Source organism: Suillus fuscotomentosus (assembly GCF_016647785.1).
Source record: "Suillus fuscotomentosus strain FC203 chromosome Unknown F5891scaffold_99, whole genome shotgun sequence".
Classification (NCBI taxonomy): domain Eukaryota; kingdom Fungi; phylum Basidiomycota; class Agaricomycetes; order Boletales; family Suillaceae; genus Suillus; species Suillus fuscotomentosus.
In genome coordinates, this window is record NW_024539611.1 from 15,155 (window position 1) to 33,952 (window position 18,798).

At 49.5% G+C, this 18,798-nt stretch overlaps 3 protein-coding genes across 3 annotated transcripts; all 3 read right to left on the reverse strand.

The window, feature by feature from the left end:
- Nucleotides 1-3,357: 3,357 nt before the first annotated feature.
- F5891DRAFT_962957 (uncharacterized protein) lies at nucleotides 3,358-4,554 on the reverse strand (the record flags this gene model as incomplete). Its single annotated transcript, XM_041375953.1, has 1 exon — nucleotides 3,358-4,554. The coding sequence occupies one exon, from the start codon at nucleotides 4,552-4,554 to the stop codon at nucleotides 3,358-3,360; it is 1,197 nt and encodes a 398-aa protein (XP_041219007.1).
- Nucleotides 4,555-5,965: 1,411 nt separating this feature from the next.
- Nucleotides 5,966-6,148, reverse strand: F5891DRAFT_962975 (uncharacterized protein; the record flags this gene model as incomplete). Its single annotated transcript, XM_041375956.1, has 1 exon — nucleotides 5,966-6,148. A coding segment is annotated over one exon (183 nt), but the record flags the coding sequence as incomplete, so codon positions are not given.
- Nucleotides 6,149-6,261: 113 nt separating this feature from the next.
- Nucleotides 6,262-7,833, reverse strand: F5891DRAFT_985868 (uncharacterized protein; the record flags this gene model as incomplete). The annotated part of the gene is made up of 2 exons (XM_041377666.1): nucleotides 6,262-7,040; nucleotides 7,233-7,833. The coding sequence occupies 2 exons, from the start codon at nucleotides 7,831-7,833 to the stop codon at nucleotides 6,262-6,264; spliced, it is 1,380 nt and encodes a 459-aa protein (XP_041219009.1).
- Nucleotides 7,834-18,798: the final 10,965 nt, after the last annotated feature.

The window sequence follows — 18,798 nt, forward strand, 5'->3', positions numbered from 1 at the left end:
CGCCATCATCTTTAAGATCTATCGCATGATCCCATTTCTTTCTTTCAGGGAAGCGCTTAGATTCTTCTTCTGAGAAAACTCCCAGGTACTCGTGAAGCCAATCGGGAACCATCTCTTCGACCGATTTCTTCACCTTCGTTGCTTCTTCTGCAACCTTCTGCTCCGTGGCAACCGAGGCTTTATACTTGATCCATTCTCCAGGATACTCTTCGTCTTCTATTTCCTCAACTGTCGCCCTCTTCATCGCCATGTCTTCTTCGTCATCCTCTTCTGTGGGAATCAGGTCTGGCACTTCTTCTATCTTTTTTTGTTCTTTTCTTTTTTCTTTATTTTTTTGTCTTTGTTCTTTTTTAGTAATACATTTAACTGGGCAACGAGAAAGTGCAAAACGTCCAGCGTTCCAATCTATTTCCGGGTTGTGATATCTTAGCCAATCTATGCCAATAATAACATCATCGCTTCCTAAGTCCGTAACCATGAAGGCTGCTTGATCCTCAACATGGTCACCGATCTTTAGACCTAATTCAGCGTAATGAGTCATCGATCCAGCGGCATTTAACGAGCCATCAATATTTTTAACCGGAATGGGCCTTAATAATTTATGGCACCGGACTTCATTCTTCCTTATAAACTTTTCGCTAATAAATAATGTCGATGCACCGCAATCTACCAGTGCTTTCACATCTGCTTGTCGGTTCTTTCCCTTCAACGTGATCGGAATGTAAAAATGCTCAGATTTGGATTTAATATATACTTCTGATACATCCGAGAACGTAGATAGGATAGAGAAACGATTGTTCGGGTCTAAGTTCGCAGATTTTGACTTCGACCCTTCTAAAAACCCTTGCCTTCCTTGGAGCTGACCCAAGCTTTGAACCAACTTGGAATAGGGTCTTCTTCTTTTAGCACTGTAGTAGCCTTCACCTGCACCTTTGGTGCGACTGCGTCTTTGCAGTTTCTTGCCATATGGCCTTCGCCTCCACAGCGGTAGCATTTGAAGGATCCAGTCCTTCCTTGAGGTTTTGGAGCACCTCGCTGTTTGTTGGCATCGACGTCCATAGCGTCGCTTTCCCTGCTCGGACCAGGTTTGTATTCAGGGGTCCTGGGGCCTTGTTTAGGGGTCCACCAGGTCGTCTTCTTCTTGTCCGCGTCCAGCTCTTCGAAGTTGCGTCCAATTTGGATCGCATGTTCCACCAGTTTCTTCATGGTGTTTTTGTCCTCGTAACGGACATGAGCGAGCTGTATCTTGACACGGTCTTGAAGTCCCATTCTGAACTTCTGACGCTGGTCATAGTCGGAAAAAGAGGTGTGTGCAGCCTTTTGTCTGAAAGCGGCTGCGTACTCTGGAACCGAGGAAGCTCCTTGTCTAAGGGATTCTAGTTCTCTAATCGCTTTTCCTTCGCGATCTTCCTGCCCCCACATGGCTTCTAAGTCTTCCAGGAATTTCTCCACGGTCAACTTTTCATCTCCGGTTTTTCCAAGTTTGCTAATGTAAGGTTGCGCCCATTTGGCTGCAGTACCTTTCATGAAGGAGAGCATTACTCCAATTCTTTGGCCTTCTTGGATGTTGGGCCATTGCGCAGTGTATAGCGCTACTTGGGATATCCAGACCATGAGTTCTATGGAGTCTTTTTCTCCAGTGAAGTCTTGGGGTTTAGAGTATTTGATGGAGGGGGAAGAGTTCGATGAAAGTAAGCTAGCTCCTGCAGAGCCGAATGATGGTTGTTGTGACTGTATTTTCACAGTCTCATCTTCTTGCATTTCCAGGCGTACGCCCAGGAGTCTGTTTGCTTCTTCTAGAGCTAAGTTTTTGGCTTCTAGTTCTGCAATTCTGACCCTGAAGCTGTCCGCTTGGTTCGCAAGTGACATGTGGATGTAGTCAACAATTTCTTGCGGACTAGATGGTAGTATCACCGCCTGTGCAGGTTGCGTAGGAGAGTTTGGTAATTCAGACATAGTGCCAGTTGTGTTCTGGAACCCGATTCACTGATGTCTGTTGAAGAGCTGCTCGTAAGGGCTCTTCCGAAAGGGAATGATGGTGAAAAAAAGAAAGTTATGTAAATGGAAAACTGAAGCGGTCCCCGATATCTGATCGGATCTACCACGTACTTCAGGATCGAAGGGTTCTTTAATCTACCCAACCGATGCTTCCCTAATACTAACTAAAAATGATACGTAACTATACTCGATCGAGTGGGAAAAACTAGGGACAATGCAATCTCCGTTCTGAGGGTACAAGCCTAGGACAAGTTATCACTCTTCCAGCCGAAGCTTACAAGTGCGAGTCTCACTAGGGTATGTCGCTAAATCCTCGTAGGTCGAAAACACGTTTTGTCGTCTAGACAGTTCCGCTATTGACTCGAAACGAATGCCTACGTGCGTATGAAGAAAAGAATAGGTAAAATGAAACTATAGTAACATTGAGCAGGCAGGGTTTTGGGCCAGCACTCAAAGTTGCAGTGACACGCCTAATGTCGTGAACACCTCCGTATACTGGCGGCTGCGGTAAGACAGGGCCTGGTATAGGACTACTAACTACGAAAGATGATAGGTATGAAAATGCGCTCAAATGAGCAAAGGGATGAAACAAAGGATCGCGGCAGTTAAGCCGGGCAAAAAGTATAACGGTTCTGTTTCGGCTAATGGTGTGGTGACTACCAACACGACCAGGCGAAAGAGAAAGAGATGCGAGAGTGTAACGCGAGAGTCGGAGTCTCCTATAGTTCAAACCTAATGTCACAACCCCTTAAACGAATTAACGCAGGGCAGAGACTAGGACTCAAACAACAAGATAATCACAAAGAGGATAAGGCAGCAGGTACGTCTTGGATTGCTCACTTGGAGATACAAGAGGTTTGAACTAAAGAACTACTGACTACGACGAGCTACCTATATACACATATTGAAACTGAGATTGAAACTGAGTATGGACTAATTAACCAATCAGAATAATTAAAGGTATCGTACGATTCTATATATAACTATGATGTCATAACATGTGCCGCAGCCGCAGTAAGACTCTGGAACATTCCAAGAGTGTCGCGAGGCATGACGTCAACATCTTCGGCATTGTCCGATCGATCACGTGACTCTGGTAATTCTACAATAGACGCAATAATAGGAACTTCTTCAACAGTAAACATATTCTTAGGAACAGGCGCTGTGACTGGGCGCTTAAAGGACTTAGAATTAAGGAAAGAATAATGGTTTGTATTTGGAACTCGTGACACACGACCTTATGGTGGTTGGGCTGGTCCGAGCGTAGCTCGGGTGGGACGTGAGCAGCTGGAGCCGCTTGCCCATCAGCTGGAACGGATCGCGGCTGACCAGCTGCTAGCCCAATCACCGTGGAGGCTGTCACTGTAAGGATGCTGCATTAGCGAGGTGACGAGAAGATATTTGCTCGAAGGCTCGAATATATGTTTCATATGCAAGTGACTTCCAGCGGCCAGCAAGGCGAACAATCTCTGGGTCTACTTTCTTTGCCAAGTAAAAGGAAGCACCTCCAATCCTGAACGAGTGTCCGAACGACGTGCCCCAACCCCAAGCCATTAATATTGCGTTGATGCGCTCTAATGCTCGCACTTTAACCATGGGCCGGATGTTGCCCTTGCGGTCTCGCCAGGAGAATAATGGATCGTTGGCTGAGGCAGGAACTACTTGCGCTAAATTTCGTAGGGCTGCTAAGGGGCATAAATCTCCCTGCTCATTGAGAAAAACTGATTGTGTTTCCCCAGGGCGCGCAGTTTTGGCCACTGGCAGATCCAAACGTGCATAATGGCAATTCCGCAAGTCCGTTCCAAAGAAGGCATGAGCTCTCGTCAAATGTAAGGATGTATTGAAGGCCGCTCGTGACTTGCAAGAGACTTCACCGAATCTCATCATTCCGAAAAAGGCACAGGATGCCATGGCCCATATGCAGGCGTCGAAAGGATCTGATAGTGTCAGAGTAGCCTTCAGTGCCGTGAGCATTGTCAGGGTAATGGGGGGTCTAAGCGGTTTGCGCTTCCTTCCATGCAAATTCTCTAGACCTCGCAGAGACCAGTTGATGCGTTCATGGTTAGAATCATTAAGCGGGGGAGGCCAACCTTGAGCGATATGCCAGGCTCGCACAGCAGATAGATACTTGCGTGCGACTCCAGGAGATACCAGTTCAAAGGTTGCAGAATCAACTTCGCTTAGGATAGGATCATTAGGGTCTGGGTCCGTTACCGCCCAGAGCACAAATGAGTGGAGAAGTTCGAAGGACGCTGGCAGGCGAGCCGATTCAGGTATGGAGAATATGTCGCAGAATAGATGGAATTTTCGTAAGCCTGCTCCATAGCTCGCCGTATCGCGCAGAGAGGCTCTGTTGGCGAGAGAGGCAATGTGTTGTATTAATGGGTGCTCGATTGTTGAGGGTGGTGGTGTATTCGTGCCGTGCCAGCGAAAAATGCGTTCTTCTGCTCTGCAAGGAGGACGGAGAGAAGAGGGATTTAATTGCAGGTGACGAGACGAGTGTACTGGTATGGAAGGTGCTATGGGAGAAGGGAGGGCTGAACTATGGGGAACCATTGCTACGACCACTCGAATGGGACTAGCTTGTCTGTCAAATGCGCTGGGAGAGGTACAGACGTCTGGCTGGATGCTTCCAGGAAACCTGCGAGGAAGCCAGAGATGTCGCCACGAGAAAGAGCATCTGCAATGTTCTTGTGGCTGGGAACATATACTGCATGGGCACGAAATTGATTCAGTGCTTGCAGGAGATAGATCTTCTTTAGTATCGCATTTGTTTCGGAGCTCCAAGAGCGACCCTTGTTTGTCACTGTAACAATTCCTGCGTTGTCGGAGAAAACAATGAATCTGTTTCGAGTTGGTACACTGTGAGAGAAGGTGTCTGCCAAGATGGCATACGTGAGATGTGCGGCGCTTAGAAGGAAATATGTAGTAGTACCTAGTGACAGAGCCACTCGAATGCCTAGCTCTACTGCAACAGCTTCTGCCCAACCTATGTCGAATGCCTGCTTCGGTCCCACTTTGAACCCCGGGGCCCAGCGCCAGATGGCCCAGTGGCAACCTATAACGATTCCAATGCCGAACGAAGTGCTCGCATCGCCCCACCAGTTGATGTTGAGAGGTTCTGGGTTGGCAAGGGACACGCGGTTGGGGAGGTGCGATAAGAGATATTGGACCCAAGGAAGATCTGCGCGAACTGAAGCTGATGGTTGTAAGCATGCTCGATGGGACTTGAAAACTGCTGCAAAACGTGCTATCGAGCGAAGGAAAGGCCGAATGAGGGGGTATATGCATGCTACATGAACGAGTTTCCCATGGAGGCTGGAGGCTTCATTTGAGGTGAAGGATGCGCCAATATGAAGCCAGCTTGTAACTAAGTCTTGGATCCTTGCAGCTTGTTTGCGGGCAAGGACACTGCTTTGAGGTCCAGGTCCCAGTCGAAGCCGATGTAGCGCTGTATTGACGCGAATAACCGTAGCTTCTCGATGCTCCACGGGACGCCGCAATATGATGTTATAGCCATGAAATCGTGCTCGGTCCATAGCTGATGTGGTAGCTTTATTACGAGGAAGTCGTCTACCCACTTGCGAATGAGATTGAACCCGGCCTTGTCGTATATTGCAACGAGCATGTCGGCCACTGAACCAAATACTCCAGCGCTGGACGCGAGGCCAAACATGACGGCACGGTCGACATAGATTAAACCATTCCAAAGGATGCACAAGGCATTTTGCTGCGATGGTGCAATGGGAACCATGCGGTAAGCTGCTGAGATGTCGAATGTGGCTGCGACGCAGCCAGGTGGAAGGGAAAGAATGAGGGTAGCCGTGCTGTTGAATGTTCCCCATACAGTTGGAAATTCGTCGGAGTTGACGTTGGCATTGACAGAAGCTATGCTGGATGAGGTGCGAGGGTATGACATGTCCTGTATGATACGAAATTTGTCGGAGTGAGGTTTTGGGACGAGGCCCAGTGGTGATGTGCGAAAGGGTCCAATTAATTGCTCTAATTCTGCGGGGGTAAAGCCTCTGGAATATCTGCCCGCCGCCTGTTCTGATATTATGTACGCGTCGATTATGGAAGGGTTTAATAATGATGACTGGTGGTTTTCGAAATATATGGGTTGAAGATGGGGAGTTGGATATGCCAACATTAAAGCCATTGCGGATGCCGTCTAGAATATGTAACCAGTTGTTGAGAATGCCATATTTACGTAGGAGCTCTTCTACTCGATGATGATCGAGTGGGGTCACCACCGTTCGAGGGTCAGAGTCGGGACTTGCAGGTCCCAGCTCCATGCGACGTGTCGCCGCAGATGCTACAGGTGTGGAGGTTCTTGCAAGCTCCGCCAAATGAGCAATTGGAACTGCTTGCCCAGTTGAAGCAGTAGTGCCTTCCATCGGCTGAAGCCAAGGCATGCTTGCTCTTGGCGTTGGAGGCGATCGCGGCGACAGGTTTGCCTGCAGCTGTGAATTGCGCTGAACAATCTCCGGGGAGGTGGTTTGACCCTCCGCACCGAAAGCAACAGCTCTGAGTGTGCGGTTTCTTACGAGGGGCAGCAGCAAAGTCATTTGGGGCCGGACGCTTATTCGACGGAACAGGAGCTTGGGTCTGAGAAGGTTGATGGGCTACTTTGTTGTTCGACATTGTAAGAGCAGCTACATCTAAGCCAGCTAAGTTGTGATCATAGTTCGCGTGCGCCAGCTCCCTCTGCTGAATATCGTAATGCATTGCTACTAGCCACGAGTGCGTGCGACCAATATCCAAGACGACTTGATGATGCGAGCTCAGGGCATTGGCCCTCTCGACACCCCAGTAAAACAGTGTTCTTTCTTCCGCTGTTCTGGATGCTGCAATCCAATCCACCGTTGAGATGGAGAGTTCATTCGAACGGTCGAGGCCTTTGGCTGTGAGGCCTTCAGTCGTGAAAACGAAGGAGGACTCTTCGCCCCGAAGGTAGGCTTTGGAGCGAGCGATGTGGGTGAGAGCTGAGTAAGGAACATAGCGGTAGTTCTTGAAGGCCTCTTCGACTTTGGGCGGAATGGCTAGCAACATAGCATAGTCAGTCTCGATTCTAGTGAAGCAGTGCCACGGTAAAACAGTAACGAAACTAGCAGTGTGAGGCCCTTTAGGCTGGCAGTACGGTGCGGTGACGAAGAACGGTACAGAACGGTGACAAAAAAACGGTACGGTGTAGATGGGCGATGATAGATGTATGCATGGTAAAGAGAACTTACGCATACTAAGCGCACTGACTTTGTGGCCAGGTTGTAGCGCTGGAAGCGTAGGCCACTTGGAATCCTCTTTCGGCGCAGCAATGGTTGCACGAACACGTTCGATGGTAGCAGGGTCACCAATAAGTGCTTGTTGAGGGGCTGGGGCTCTGGCCGGGTTGGGGTTGCCTTGAGCTTCCAAACGCTCCAACTCTGCTATTCTGGCCCTGAGCGCTGCTAATTCATTCGCTACCTGCGGCTGCGCAGCGTTACCAGGTGCGGGAGGTGCGTTATTTGAGGAAGTCTGCGCAGTAGGATGAGCTTGCTGCTGGGTAGCTGGGTTGCCTTGATGAGCCGTGGCTGGGTTCGTCTGAGGGCGTGCCGCAGCTTGCTGGTTGGACGATGAAGGCTGAGGTGCCGCAGCCGAAGACTGCTGTTGGTTGGAGGTAGGCCTCGAACTCTGGGCAGCTCTGCTGCCAGATGTGGGGTTGGATGTAGGGTGCGGTCTGGATGGACCAGGAGCATTGCTTGATGATGCACCGGCTGCTGAAGATTCTTGTGCTGAGGATGAAGCGCCAGCAGCGTCTGAGTCCAATCCTATGCGTAGGCCAAGGTGCTGATACATGATTTCGAGAGGAAGCAGAGATGGATAAATGATGGCAAAAGAATGAAGTCCGTAGCGAGAAAGAGCGTAAGGGAGTTTGAGCGATACGTTTGGGGAGATGTATGTAGTTGGGGGGGCGGGAGGAGAAAGGAAAAACAGCTGCACTCAGCTGGACGCGTGGTGCCGGAAACTTCCGCAGGCTCCGTTTTCCGGCACCTTGCTAAGAAAGGTTTCGGAAACGTTCGCGCGCTCGCGTGGTTTGCGCTTACGCCGCGTAGATACGCTTAGAGCCACATGGCTTTCGCTTACCTCGCTTAAACCTGTTTTTGGAAACTCGCGTGGTTTTCATGTATATTTCGAGCGGCGACTCAAACAACGTCACCCATTGGGAATGTTGCGCAACAACATTGGTAACTGTATGTGTACATGGCATTAAATAATGTGTTTGAGCAGGGGGACAACAGGATTTGAGTGTTTTGCCTACTGCAATTATTAGTAGTGACTGTATATGTACATAAATGGAACAACATATGATACAATTACAGACAGGGAGATAACAAATGTGGTGACAGGAGATAAGATTCAAATAAAAAAAGGAGACAAAGACAATGTAGACTCAAAAACCAGAGAATGTGATGACAGGAAAATGGGGAAATGGGAGAACAGGAGACAGGAGATGGGAGACTGAGAGAACAGAGACGGGAGACGGGAGATGGGAGATGGGAGACGGGAGACGGGAGACGGGAGACGGGAGACGGGAGACGGGAGATGGGAGACGGGAGACGGGAGACGGGAGACGGGAGACGGGAGACGGGAGACGGGAGACGGGAGACGGGAGACGGGAGACGGGAGACGGGAGACGGGAGACGGGAGACGGGAGATGGGAGACGGGAGACGGGAGACGGGAGACGGGAGACGGGAGACGGGAGACGGGAGACGGGAGACGGGAGACGGGAGACGGGAGACGGGAGACGGGAGACGGGAGACGGGAGATAGGAGACGGGAGATGGGAGACAGGAGATAGGAGACGGGAGATGGGAGACAGGAGACAGGAGTAGGAAGTAGGGAGTAGGGAGTAGGGAGTAGGGATTAGCATGGGTATACCCCATGGTAACATTTTTTCCAATCACATATATTACCATTTGAAGGCACATGTACAACTTCAAAATTTTATACTGATCCATCACTCCTATGGTAATCAATTTGGAGGTATATTCCCAGGGGTACAGGGGTCTTCAGATCCAAACCCCTACCCCTACCCTCAAGGGTTTCCCATACCCCTGCTGATCCCTAGATGGGAAGCAGGGAAAAATGGGAAAACAAATACATTCAATGATACTGTTACATATTTTGTATTTTTATATTGGTCAAAATCCTGCTCAAAGAACATAGCACTGACTGATTGTATGTAGTACTATGTACTTTTATGTGGTGTGATAGATTGTACTTTGAGTTTTTTTGAAAAGCTGCTCATAAATATATTTCAAAATCATTCAAAATGCACAATTTATTAGGATGCAGCCTGAGGCCAGGAAGCCAAAGGAGGGCTACACCCTCCTTGGCTTCCTGTGACGAAGGAACGACACTCATTTTTCTCCCCTGAAGGAGCGCGTAGCACTCCTTCGATTTGTGCCGAAGGCACAACGGGTGTGAGCTCGTACTCAGGATGAGGCGTGGTCCCAGCACAAACAACTGCAAAGGCAGGACAACTGCAGCGATGCCATAATAAATTTGATTTCTCGCAGAATTCGAATCCTAAAAAGATAATGAGCACCGGTCAGATATCAATCATAAATCGCCATACCGACAGCTTTGGAGAGAGATAGCCGATGCGGAAGCAAGAAACAGTAGCAAAACTAGAATGTACTGGATTTCAGCAGAAATGATGATTATTCAAATTACAAGCTCACGCTATAAAGTGAAGCACGTGGCTTTTTATCAACATCGTTAAAAAGTCCCCGATGGTCGATGTTGTCGATCGTCCGAGTCGTTTGATTTTACGAAAGTGTTGGATAGCAATCCAGACTGCAAGACACAGTGTGAGGGCTTCCCATGCAGTGCTGATCACCCAACTCCAAGTGACAAGTAGGGGCTGGTCTTCCGCAACCACCTGGCACTGATAGGTGCCCGACAGGATGGACTCCTCTGGTATTGGTTCCATGAGCCTGAGGGGCTTGATTTTTTGTCCAAAAGTAAAGCTTACCCCAAATGAAAGGGCGGGATCCTACGCCGTCCATCACTGAGCAAGCAGTTGTGACAGCAAAGAAGGTTGCAATGAGAAAGATGAACATCTTTCTGGATTGCTGGTACATGGCATGTAACCGAATGATCACGATAGCTTACATGATATTTCAGTTGAGTCAATATTATTGACTGGTCACTAATGTTGAACAGCTTACCGCCTAGCATGATGTCTGCAGCGAATAGCATCCACCATTGTACGCTGATGGCGTCAGTGCCTAGAAACACCAGTCCAAATCACTAATTGTTGAGAGTGCGCCTGACCACCAGGGCACCCAGGATGTCACGACGTCCTGACATATATGAATGCAAGACAGTAACAGTACCTTACTCATTTTCTCTTTCCGTTTTCAACCGTATTCTAACTCTATTCTAACTCTATATAAGACTATGAACACGCGCCAACGCACCTCAGTCCCTTTAACCGTGACTGAGGTGTGTATCATATTTTTCCTCTTTCTTATTCCATTATACTCACTATATACATTAGCCTCGTACTCTAGGTTCGTAGTACTACATTGAATGTAGTCCCTTTAACCGTGACTGAGCCTCGTACTCTAGTTCTCGTCTCTCAACAGGTTATGAGCCCTGGCTGAAAGGACAGCGGCATTACCCCATCTCTCGCATCAGCACTTCTCGAACGTCCATTCACCCATCACACTTCCTACCGGGTTCCAAACCAATATTGAAGTGTCACCTCTAACTGTCGATCACTATGACATCATCGGACTCTCTCCCAAAAACTGAGAAGTACCCGCACGAGAAACTCACTCTCGACGGCTCTAATTACTCCCAATGGGCGACAGGTTTTAAGATGTGGGCGGGCGGTATTGGACTATGGTCCTATGTCAGTGGAGACGAAGTAGAACCGTCCCCACCAGCCCAACTTGCAGACTCTGACCAGAATATCCTCCGCAAGGAGAAACACGACGAGCGGGTGAAGCTCTACAGACAACGTCGACTCCTCGCCCTCAGTGCTCTCTCCACCGCCATCGATGCACAGGACTTCGTCTATCTACGTGATATTGACAATCCGCACCTTGCTTGGATCGCCCTGGAGAAGAAATATCTTCCCCAGAAAGCCATTCGATTCAACCAATACCTCGATCGTCTATTCACGGTCCCAAAGGCGCACGACAGCATGTCCATTGCAGAGACATTACAGACACTCATTGTCCTAAAGTCGGACCTCGCAGCACTCTCAGTCGCACCATCCACATCCTCAGTTTCTCCACCCTCTACTACGTCTGGCGCTACTGCTATGAAGGAGGAATACAAGATTCCAGACGCCATCTTCGTGCACATCCTACTCCGTGCTCTCCCTGACTATTACGACCCTCTTCGCCAAACACTCGTTAACAGTGATGCCTCGCTGGACTTCAACGACATTGTGAATCGGTTGAAGACCCAGGAGTTGCATCGTGCAGGGACCAGTAGCACGACAGAGCACGTTGCTATGCTCTCTGGACATCGAGGGAACAGTGCACCCCCCAAGACGAGTGATCGCGTCCCTCCCAAGGGCTTTGATGAATCAAAGGGAGATGGCTGGATTGTGGGATGGAGACCTAAGTGTGGCCATTGTCAAAAGGCTGGCCACATCTGGGCACAATGTCGTGCACGCCTCGCTAAAGATGAGAAGAAGTCAGCACCACATTCGTCCCCTCCCGCTGTCGCCACTAACACGGAATCTCCATTGGCAGACCGACCTAACGCGGATGCTACCTCACCCAACGCTATACCACAATCTCCATTCTTTCTCACCTTAAAAGAGCATACTGCCAATATCTCGTCCTCCCTCACTATGCCTGTAGGCTCTATTCATGTAGACTCAGCGTCCACGGCCCATATGGAGCCTGATATTTCACGTTTTGCCCACTACACGAAGCTCGATGAACCCATCCGTGTGAAACTCGCCGATAATCATGAGGTCCTAGCCCCTGGCTGGGGGACTGTATGGCTCATCTTACAGTATGAGCAATCCTCAACGATTCGAGATTTTGACTTCCTTCACGTTCCTGACCTGCGGTGTACCCTTGTCTCAGTATCGTGCCTCGCATCTGAGTGCATTTCGTTCATCTCTTCCTCCAAAGGAGGAATGCTTCGTGCTGGTGATGGACACGGGCCACCGCTTGCACACGTCCATTCTCGCAATGGGCTGTACTTACTCGCTGCACGGTACATTACTGGTGCATCCGCTATGCTCACACAGTCGCCTCCTACTGCCTTATCCCTGCAGACCTGGCATCGCCGATTGGGCCATGCTGGATTCTCCATGGTCCTCAAAGCGAGCGAACACGTTGACGGACTGTCACTGTTACGACGATGAGTCGTGTGCGAACTAGGATGATCTAACAGCGACGATCACGACAGTGATACCACGTGCTGAGAGTCCGAAGGTCGGCTCTTACAGATAAGTAAGAGTTGCGTATGCTCATGGAGGCGAGCAATGATAGCAGTTACAGGCAGAAGGGGCTTCAAGTCCTTCTGAAGGTACAGATCTGATGTCAAGCAGGTAGCTTTTAGCAAGACAAAGGTTTCAAGGCAAAACCTAGTAGGATTAAAGTAAGGAACATCTACTTTAATCGTCGACCTTATATAAGGCTACTCTATCGTATCTAAGCTCAGCTTGAAGCTGGGTTCTAATCTGCTTATCTATCGAGTCAGAGATACCATGCATGAGGCAGGCTTCTATCTTGATAAGGACATGTGGTTGTCCTTCTATCAGTACATGAGGCAACACGAGGCTTGCCTTCTATCTTGATATCATAAATAGGTCTTCTAGACCTATGTCATCATATGTTCGTCATAGCAGTCTAGACCGCTTATCTAAGCCGGCATCTTCCGGGCTTCTCTTCTATTTGTCATCAAGGTCAAAAGGCCCGGTTATCGTGTCGTTGCCGTGCGAGGTGGCAGAGGGCTGGTCGGGTAGCTGGGGGATCACGTAGTGACTGTAACAGTCACTCCCCTCCTCATCACTCCACAGCACCAGTGGTGATGCTGACCTGATCCAGTGCATCTCTTGCCTCATGGGTAAGCACCGGCGATCTCCCTTTCCAAACGCTGCACGACGAGCCTCGGCACCTGCAGAACTTGTGCACTCGGACGTCTGGGGACCCGTCAGTGTCGCATCCTCCACTGGCGACTCGTACTTCGTCGTGTTCACTGACGACTACACGCGCTACTCACTCGTATATCTTATGCGCGCGAAGTCCGAAGTCTTCGAGCTCTTCAAGAAGTTCGTGCCATGGATGGAGACTCAGTCTGGCGGACGTATCAAACGTCTTCATAGCGACAATGGTGGGGAATACGTATCGAAGGATTTCAGTGAGTACCTAGCGGAGCAGGGCATTGAGCATGAAGTCACCATGCCCTACACACCCCAGCAGAACGGGGTTGCTGAGCGTGGCCACCAGACCGTTGTCACTCGTGCCCTCAGCTGCCACCACCAGAGTGGTTTCCCGTGTTCCTTCTGGGGCTGGGCAATCCTGCACTCTGCTCACATCAAGAACGTCCTCCCCTCCTCAGCGCTTGATGGTCGGACTCCGTTTGAGGCTTTCTACGGTTGCAAACCCGACGTGAGCTACCTCCGCCCCTTTGGCTGCCTTGCCTACTCTCACATCCCAGACGACACCCGTCGGAAATACGAGTTCGTTTCCCGCCGTTGCTTCCTCCTGGGACACGTGCGCGACGCTGGCTATATCCTGTGGGACCCATCTGCGAAGCGCGTCGTCAGGTCACGCCATGTCCAATTCGACGAAGCCGTCTTCTATGGGGACCCCACCTTATCTCCCCTGGGTCCGCTAATCCCTGATGCGGACTCTGACCAGGGTGTCGGTCCTTCAGTGGGAGGTGCTCCAGGTATCAGTCCTTCAGTGGGAGGTTCTCCCTCATCTGGTGAGCCACCATCTGTGACCCCTGCTACACCTTCTGTGCCACAGGTGTCAGTGGGAGGTGATGTTGACCCACCAGCTGAATCCCATGCATCCCACATATCCCAGGACGCTCCAGTCGAATCCCATCATTCCCAAGACGTTCCAGTCAAGTCCCATCATTCCCACAATGCACCAGCTCCTGTTCCAGCTCCACGTCGAAGCACACGTCCACGCCAACCTACTCAGCCTGGCTATACTGCTCCAAGTGGGCCTAGTGCCACGGCCATACCCACCAAGCGGGTTCCTGTAGCCGAGCGCTGGACCCATGTCCCAGTCCTACCTGACCCATCACCACCTCATGAATCCGCCATGCATACAACAGACACACCTTCGTCACCACCCGTCATTCCAAAGTCGATCAGCGCAGCTCGTTCCCTACCTGAGTGGCCGCTATGGTCGGAAGCCTGCAAGTCTGAGCTACAATCCATGTGCGACTTGAAGACTCACCGTCTGGTACCTCTCCCAGCAGGAAGGAAGGCCATTGGATCCAGGTGGGTATTCTCACTGAAGTCAGATGAGGATGGCAACATCACCCGGCACAAGGCCCGGTTTGTTGCACAAGGCTACACTCAGGTCGAAGGGATCGACTACACGGAGACGTTCGCATCCGTCGCCAAGTATGACACCGTCCGAATCCTCCTTGCGCTCGCAGCAAAATTCGACCTCGAATTAGATCAAATGGATGTACGTACGGCTTTCCTCAATGCTGAACTCAAGGAGGACATATACCTCAAGCAACCAGCCGGCTTCGAGGATCCAGAACATCCGGATTGGGTATGGAAGTTGGAGAAGGCGCTGTATGGTTTGAAGCAGGCAGGATATGAGTGGAACCAGACGCTTGACGAGTATCTGCGGAAGGAGGGTTTCAAGTTTGTTCGAAGCGAGGCTGATCACAGCTTATATGTTCTCCACGAAGGAGACAAGATCATCTGGCTCGTCGTATACGTCGACGACATGCTCTCCGCATCGAACTCACGCGATTTCCTTAACAGCTTCAAAGCACGGCTCAACCAACGCTTCGACCTCGCAGATCTAGGCCCTGCCAGACACTTCCTTGGGATGCATATCACTCGCGATCGCGAGAAACGACTTCTATCGGTCAGCCAAAAGACCTACCTGGAGAAGATTCTTGAAAATGCCGGGATGTCTCAGTGTAACCCGGTCAGTACTCCCATGTCTCCAGGCATCGTACTTCAGAAAGCAACACGAAGTCCCACTGATGACGAGGCGACTGCCATCGCATCCATTCCTTACCGTCGTACCATCGGGGAACTTAATTATGCCATGCGCACCACACGTCCTGATATCGCTTTCGCCGTCTCATCCCTCTCACATCACATGGAAAATCCCACCATTGATCATCATCACCAGCTCAAGCACCTCCTCAGATACATACGTGGCACGACACACCTGACACTCGTATTCGGTCTCACTAACGACGGACTGATAGGTCACTCAGACTCTGACTATGCCGCAGACCGCGATGACAGCAAGTCGACGAGTGCGTATGTATATCAGCTGTTTGGTGGCCCAGTCAGTTGGAAGGCACAGAAACAGTCTGTCATGGCAACGTCAACCACGGAAGCGGAGTATATTGGACTCTCGAATGCTTCACGAGAAGCCTTATACCTCATCCAACTACTCCACGATTTCCGCGTTGACCCTGACCTCTACGATCCTCCCCTTCTCTATGGTGACAACCAGGCTAGCCTTGCCCTATCGAAGAATCCCAAGTTCCATGACAAGGCGAAACACATTCGCGTGCATTATCACCTCGTCCGCAGCCTCGTCGAATCCAATCAGATCAGACTTGAATATAAGTCAACTTCGAAAATGCTCGCCGACAGCCTCACGAAAGCTCTACCTCGTCCAGCAGTTAGTCGTCACCGAGAGGAGATGGGTCTCCATCAGACTGCCCTGCGTGGTCTGGCGAGTGGGAGTGTTGAGAGTGCGCCTGACCACCAGGGCACCCAGGACGTCACGACGTCCTGACATATATGAATGCAAGACAGTAACAGTACCTTACTCATTTTCTCTTTCCGTTTTCAACCGTATTCTAACTCTATTCTAACTCTATATAAGACTACGAACACGCGCCAACGCACCTCAGTCCCTTTAACCGTGACTGAGGTGTGTATCATATTTTTCCTCTTTCTTATTCCATTATACTCACTATATACATTAGCCTCGTACTCTAGGTTCATAGTACTACATTGAATGTAGTCCCTTTAACCATGACTGAGGTGTGTATCATATTTTTCCTCTTTCTTATTCCATTATACTCACTATATACATTAGCCTCGTACTCTAGGTTCGTAGTACTACATTGAATGTAGTCCCTTTAACCGTGACTGAGCCTCGTACTCTAGTTCTCGTCTCTCAACACTAATGAGTATTGGAGGACTGCGTGAAGCAAACTCACAACTGTTATGAGTGGTTATATTGAACCAACAAGTTGTTTGAGAATGTCACTCACCCCTGCATAGGAGTCAATTAGGTTAATTTGGGTGGACGAGAATGGCACGCATTTTTGCAGAATACTCACCACATCTGTCAATGAAAAGGTCGGGAGTTCGGCTGTATGCCTTTGATCAAAATAAATGAGCAGTGTATGCGAGAGAGACGTACTTAGGACGTCGACCCTGAGATATTTTATCAGCGCAATGCCAACTCGTTAGTTCTTGGAAACATACACAGAGTATAGCAGTCCAATGTAGCGCAGCTATAATATCTTGAAGTAAGCCAAGCTTGCCAAATGGCCTGCAATATAGGCTCCATAGTACGTACACTGAGATATAAAAAAGTCACGAGGGACCATCGTTGCCTTTGGCCAAATTATTCTATATGCTGCTGTTCTGGTAGTTTGGACTCTACTCACCCAGATAAGTTCAATCTATGAAACCGTTCATATTAATATACCTGCTCCAGAAATTTCAACAACCTACCTCCTGTCCGAGTGTCGATACTGGACAATAGTGGCCATAAAATCATCAACAGTTTCTGGATAAGTACTTCCTTTCTTACCCCAATCATATACCACTGCAGCAAAGCCTGCAACTACAAAAGCAATCAAAAACAAAGTGAAAACATCACCAAAACGCACTCTACGAACCTGCAAAATAGCTGACGGTACGAGACAGAGCGACTTGCGGCCAGAAACTGGGATCATTTGAGACTAGGGTCATGTTCAGGAACTGGTGTCAGTGAATGGAAACTTGCAGATTGGTAATAGACGTATGAAAACAACGTCTGTGCTAAATATCCTAGCGCTTTCCCCAATTCGCCGAATAGCCTGAGATGCAGTGTTGACTCTAGTGATGGCATTAATATTGTTGATTTTTTTATCATGTTTGAGCACTGGAAACCCCTGTTATACCGCAACAAGGTAATGAATTGCCTAGTAGGGAACAACTACAGTGGAAGACTGATAAGTACAAGAGCTCGCACACCCGGACCCTTGTATTGCATTAACGATAGTGGACAGCTTACCTGCAGAATTGCACTCACTGCGGGCGGTCGCACTTCCTTTTGGACCCTGAGTGGACCCTCTGCGGCAGTATGGCGCATTTTCACTCGTTGGCACATGTTTCATGTTCAGTGTAATTGACGTGTTTACGTTTGTAGCGGCAATAAGTCGACATACGCAACGTTTGTCAGGTCAAGATTGCACACTTGCAGGCAGTGCAGGCAACGTAGCGGGAGCTTGCTTTTTCGGAGTGTGCATTTGTGAGGTGCGGTGACAGTTTGGAAGACAGATGAGACTGGCCCCAGGAGCGCTTCGTCACTGTAGAGATAGTCTGCGTTCAGAAAGAAATAACGTACAGTGAACAGGGCCAGGTGAAATTGACGCGGCCCTGCCGCGCCTGCCGCGGTCGTGACGCGCCTGTGATGCGGCACTGACGCGGCATATGTGACGCGGCACTGTAACAAATTCCTATGTACAAATCATGTTTACACAACTTCATATCGCATTCCAAACACTTTGAATCATCGTTAATGATCAACATATGAGTGTCTGCCTGCGTACAGGCTCTATAGTGCTGTATTCACCTCTCACCAAATTTACAGTGCTTGTCCTCTGCGTTCATACTACTAGTATGCATCTTGCCGTCAGTCCTATATTGTTGCATTACCTCTAATTCGTTCATCTATGTTGGTTTTCAGATGCAGTGTCAAATGTTGTCTCACTGTGTCAAGCTTCGACCTCACCCTGCCAAGTTTGATCCACTCTCTATACCCTGCACCAACACGTCGAGCCCCAACCATGGCATGTCAGAAGCCTCGTTTAGGCTGCGTCAAGCACTACTCACACCACGACAAGTTCTCCCAAATATCTTCGCAGTCTCTGTACTAATATCAACATCCACACTCTATGCCGCGTCAAGACCTACTACAGTGCCGCGTCAACCATAGCACATACCGCGTCAGTTGCCGCGTCACATGCGCGTCAGTGCCGCGTCAAACAAGTTGTGCCGCGTCAAACCTCCTCCATGCCGCGTCAGTGCCGCGTCAAACCTCGTCACTGCCGCGTCACCCGCGCGTCACGCCGCGTCACTGCCGCGTCAAACTTCATTCATGCCGCGTCACAAGTAGCACATGCCGCGTCAGACCTCACCACCTCCACATGCCGCGTCAAACCTCACCACCTCAACTGTCACACTGTCCGTATAACTTAGGTACATTTTACTTTACATCTGTCATAATAATTGATATCCTAACAGTGTTCCTTTTCATCCTGACAGAATTAGACGTCGTACACTGTAATTGTCCATAGGCAGTAATAAATTTATTTTACTAAGCATTCTTTCGTTGT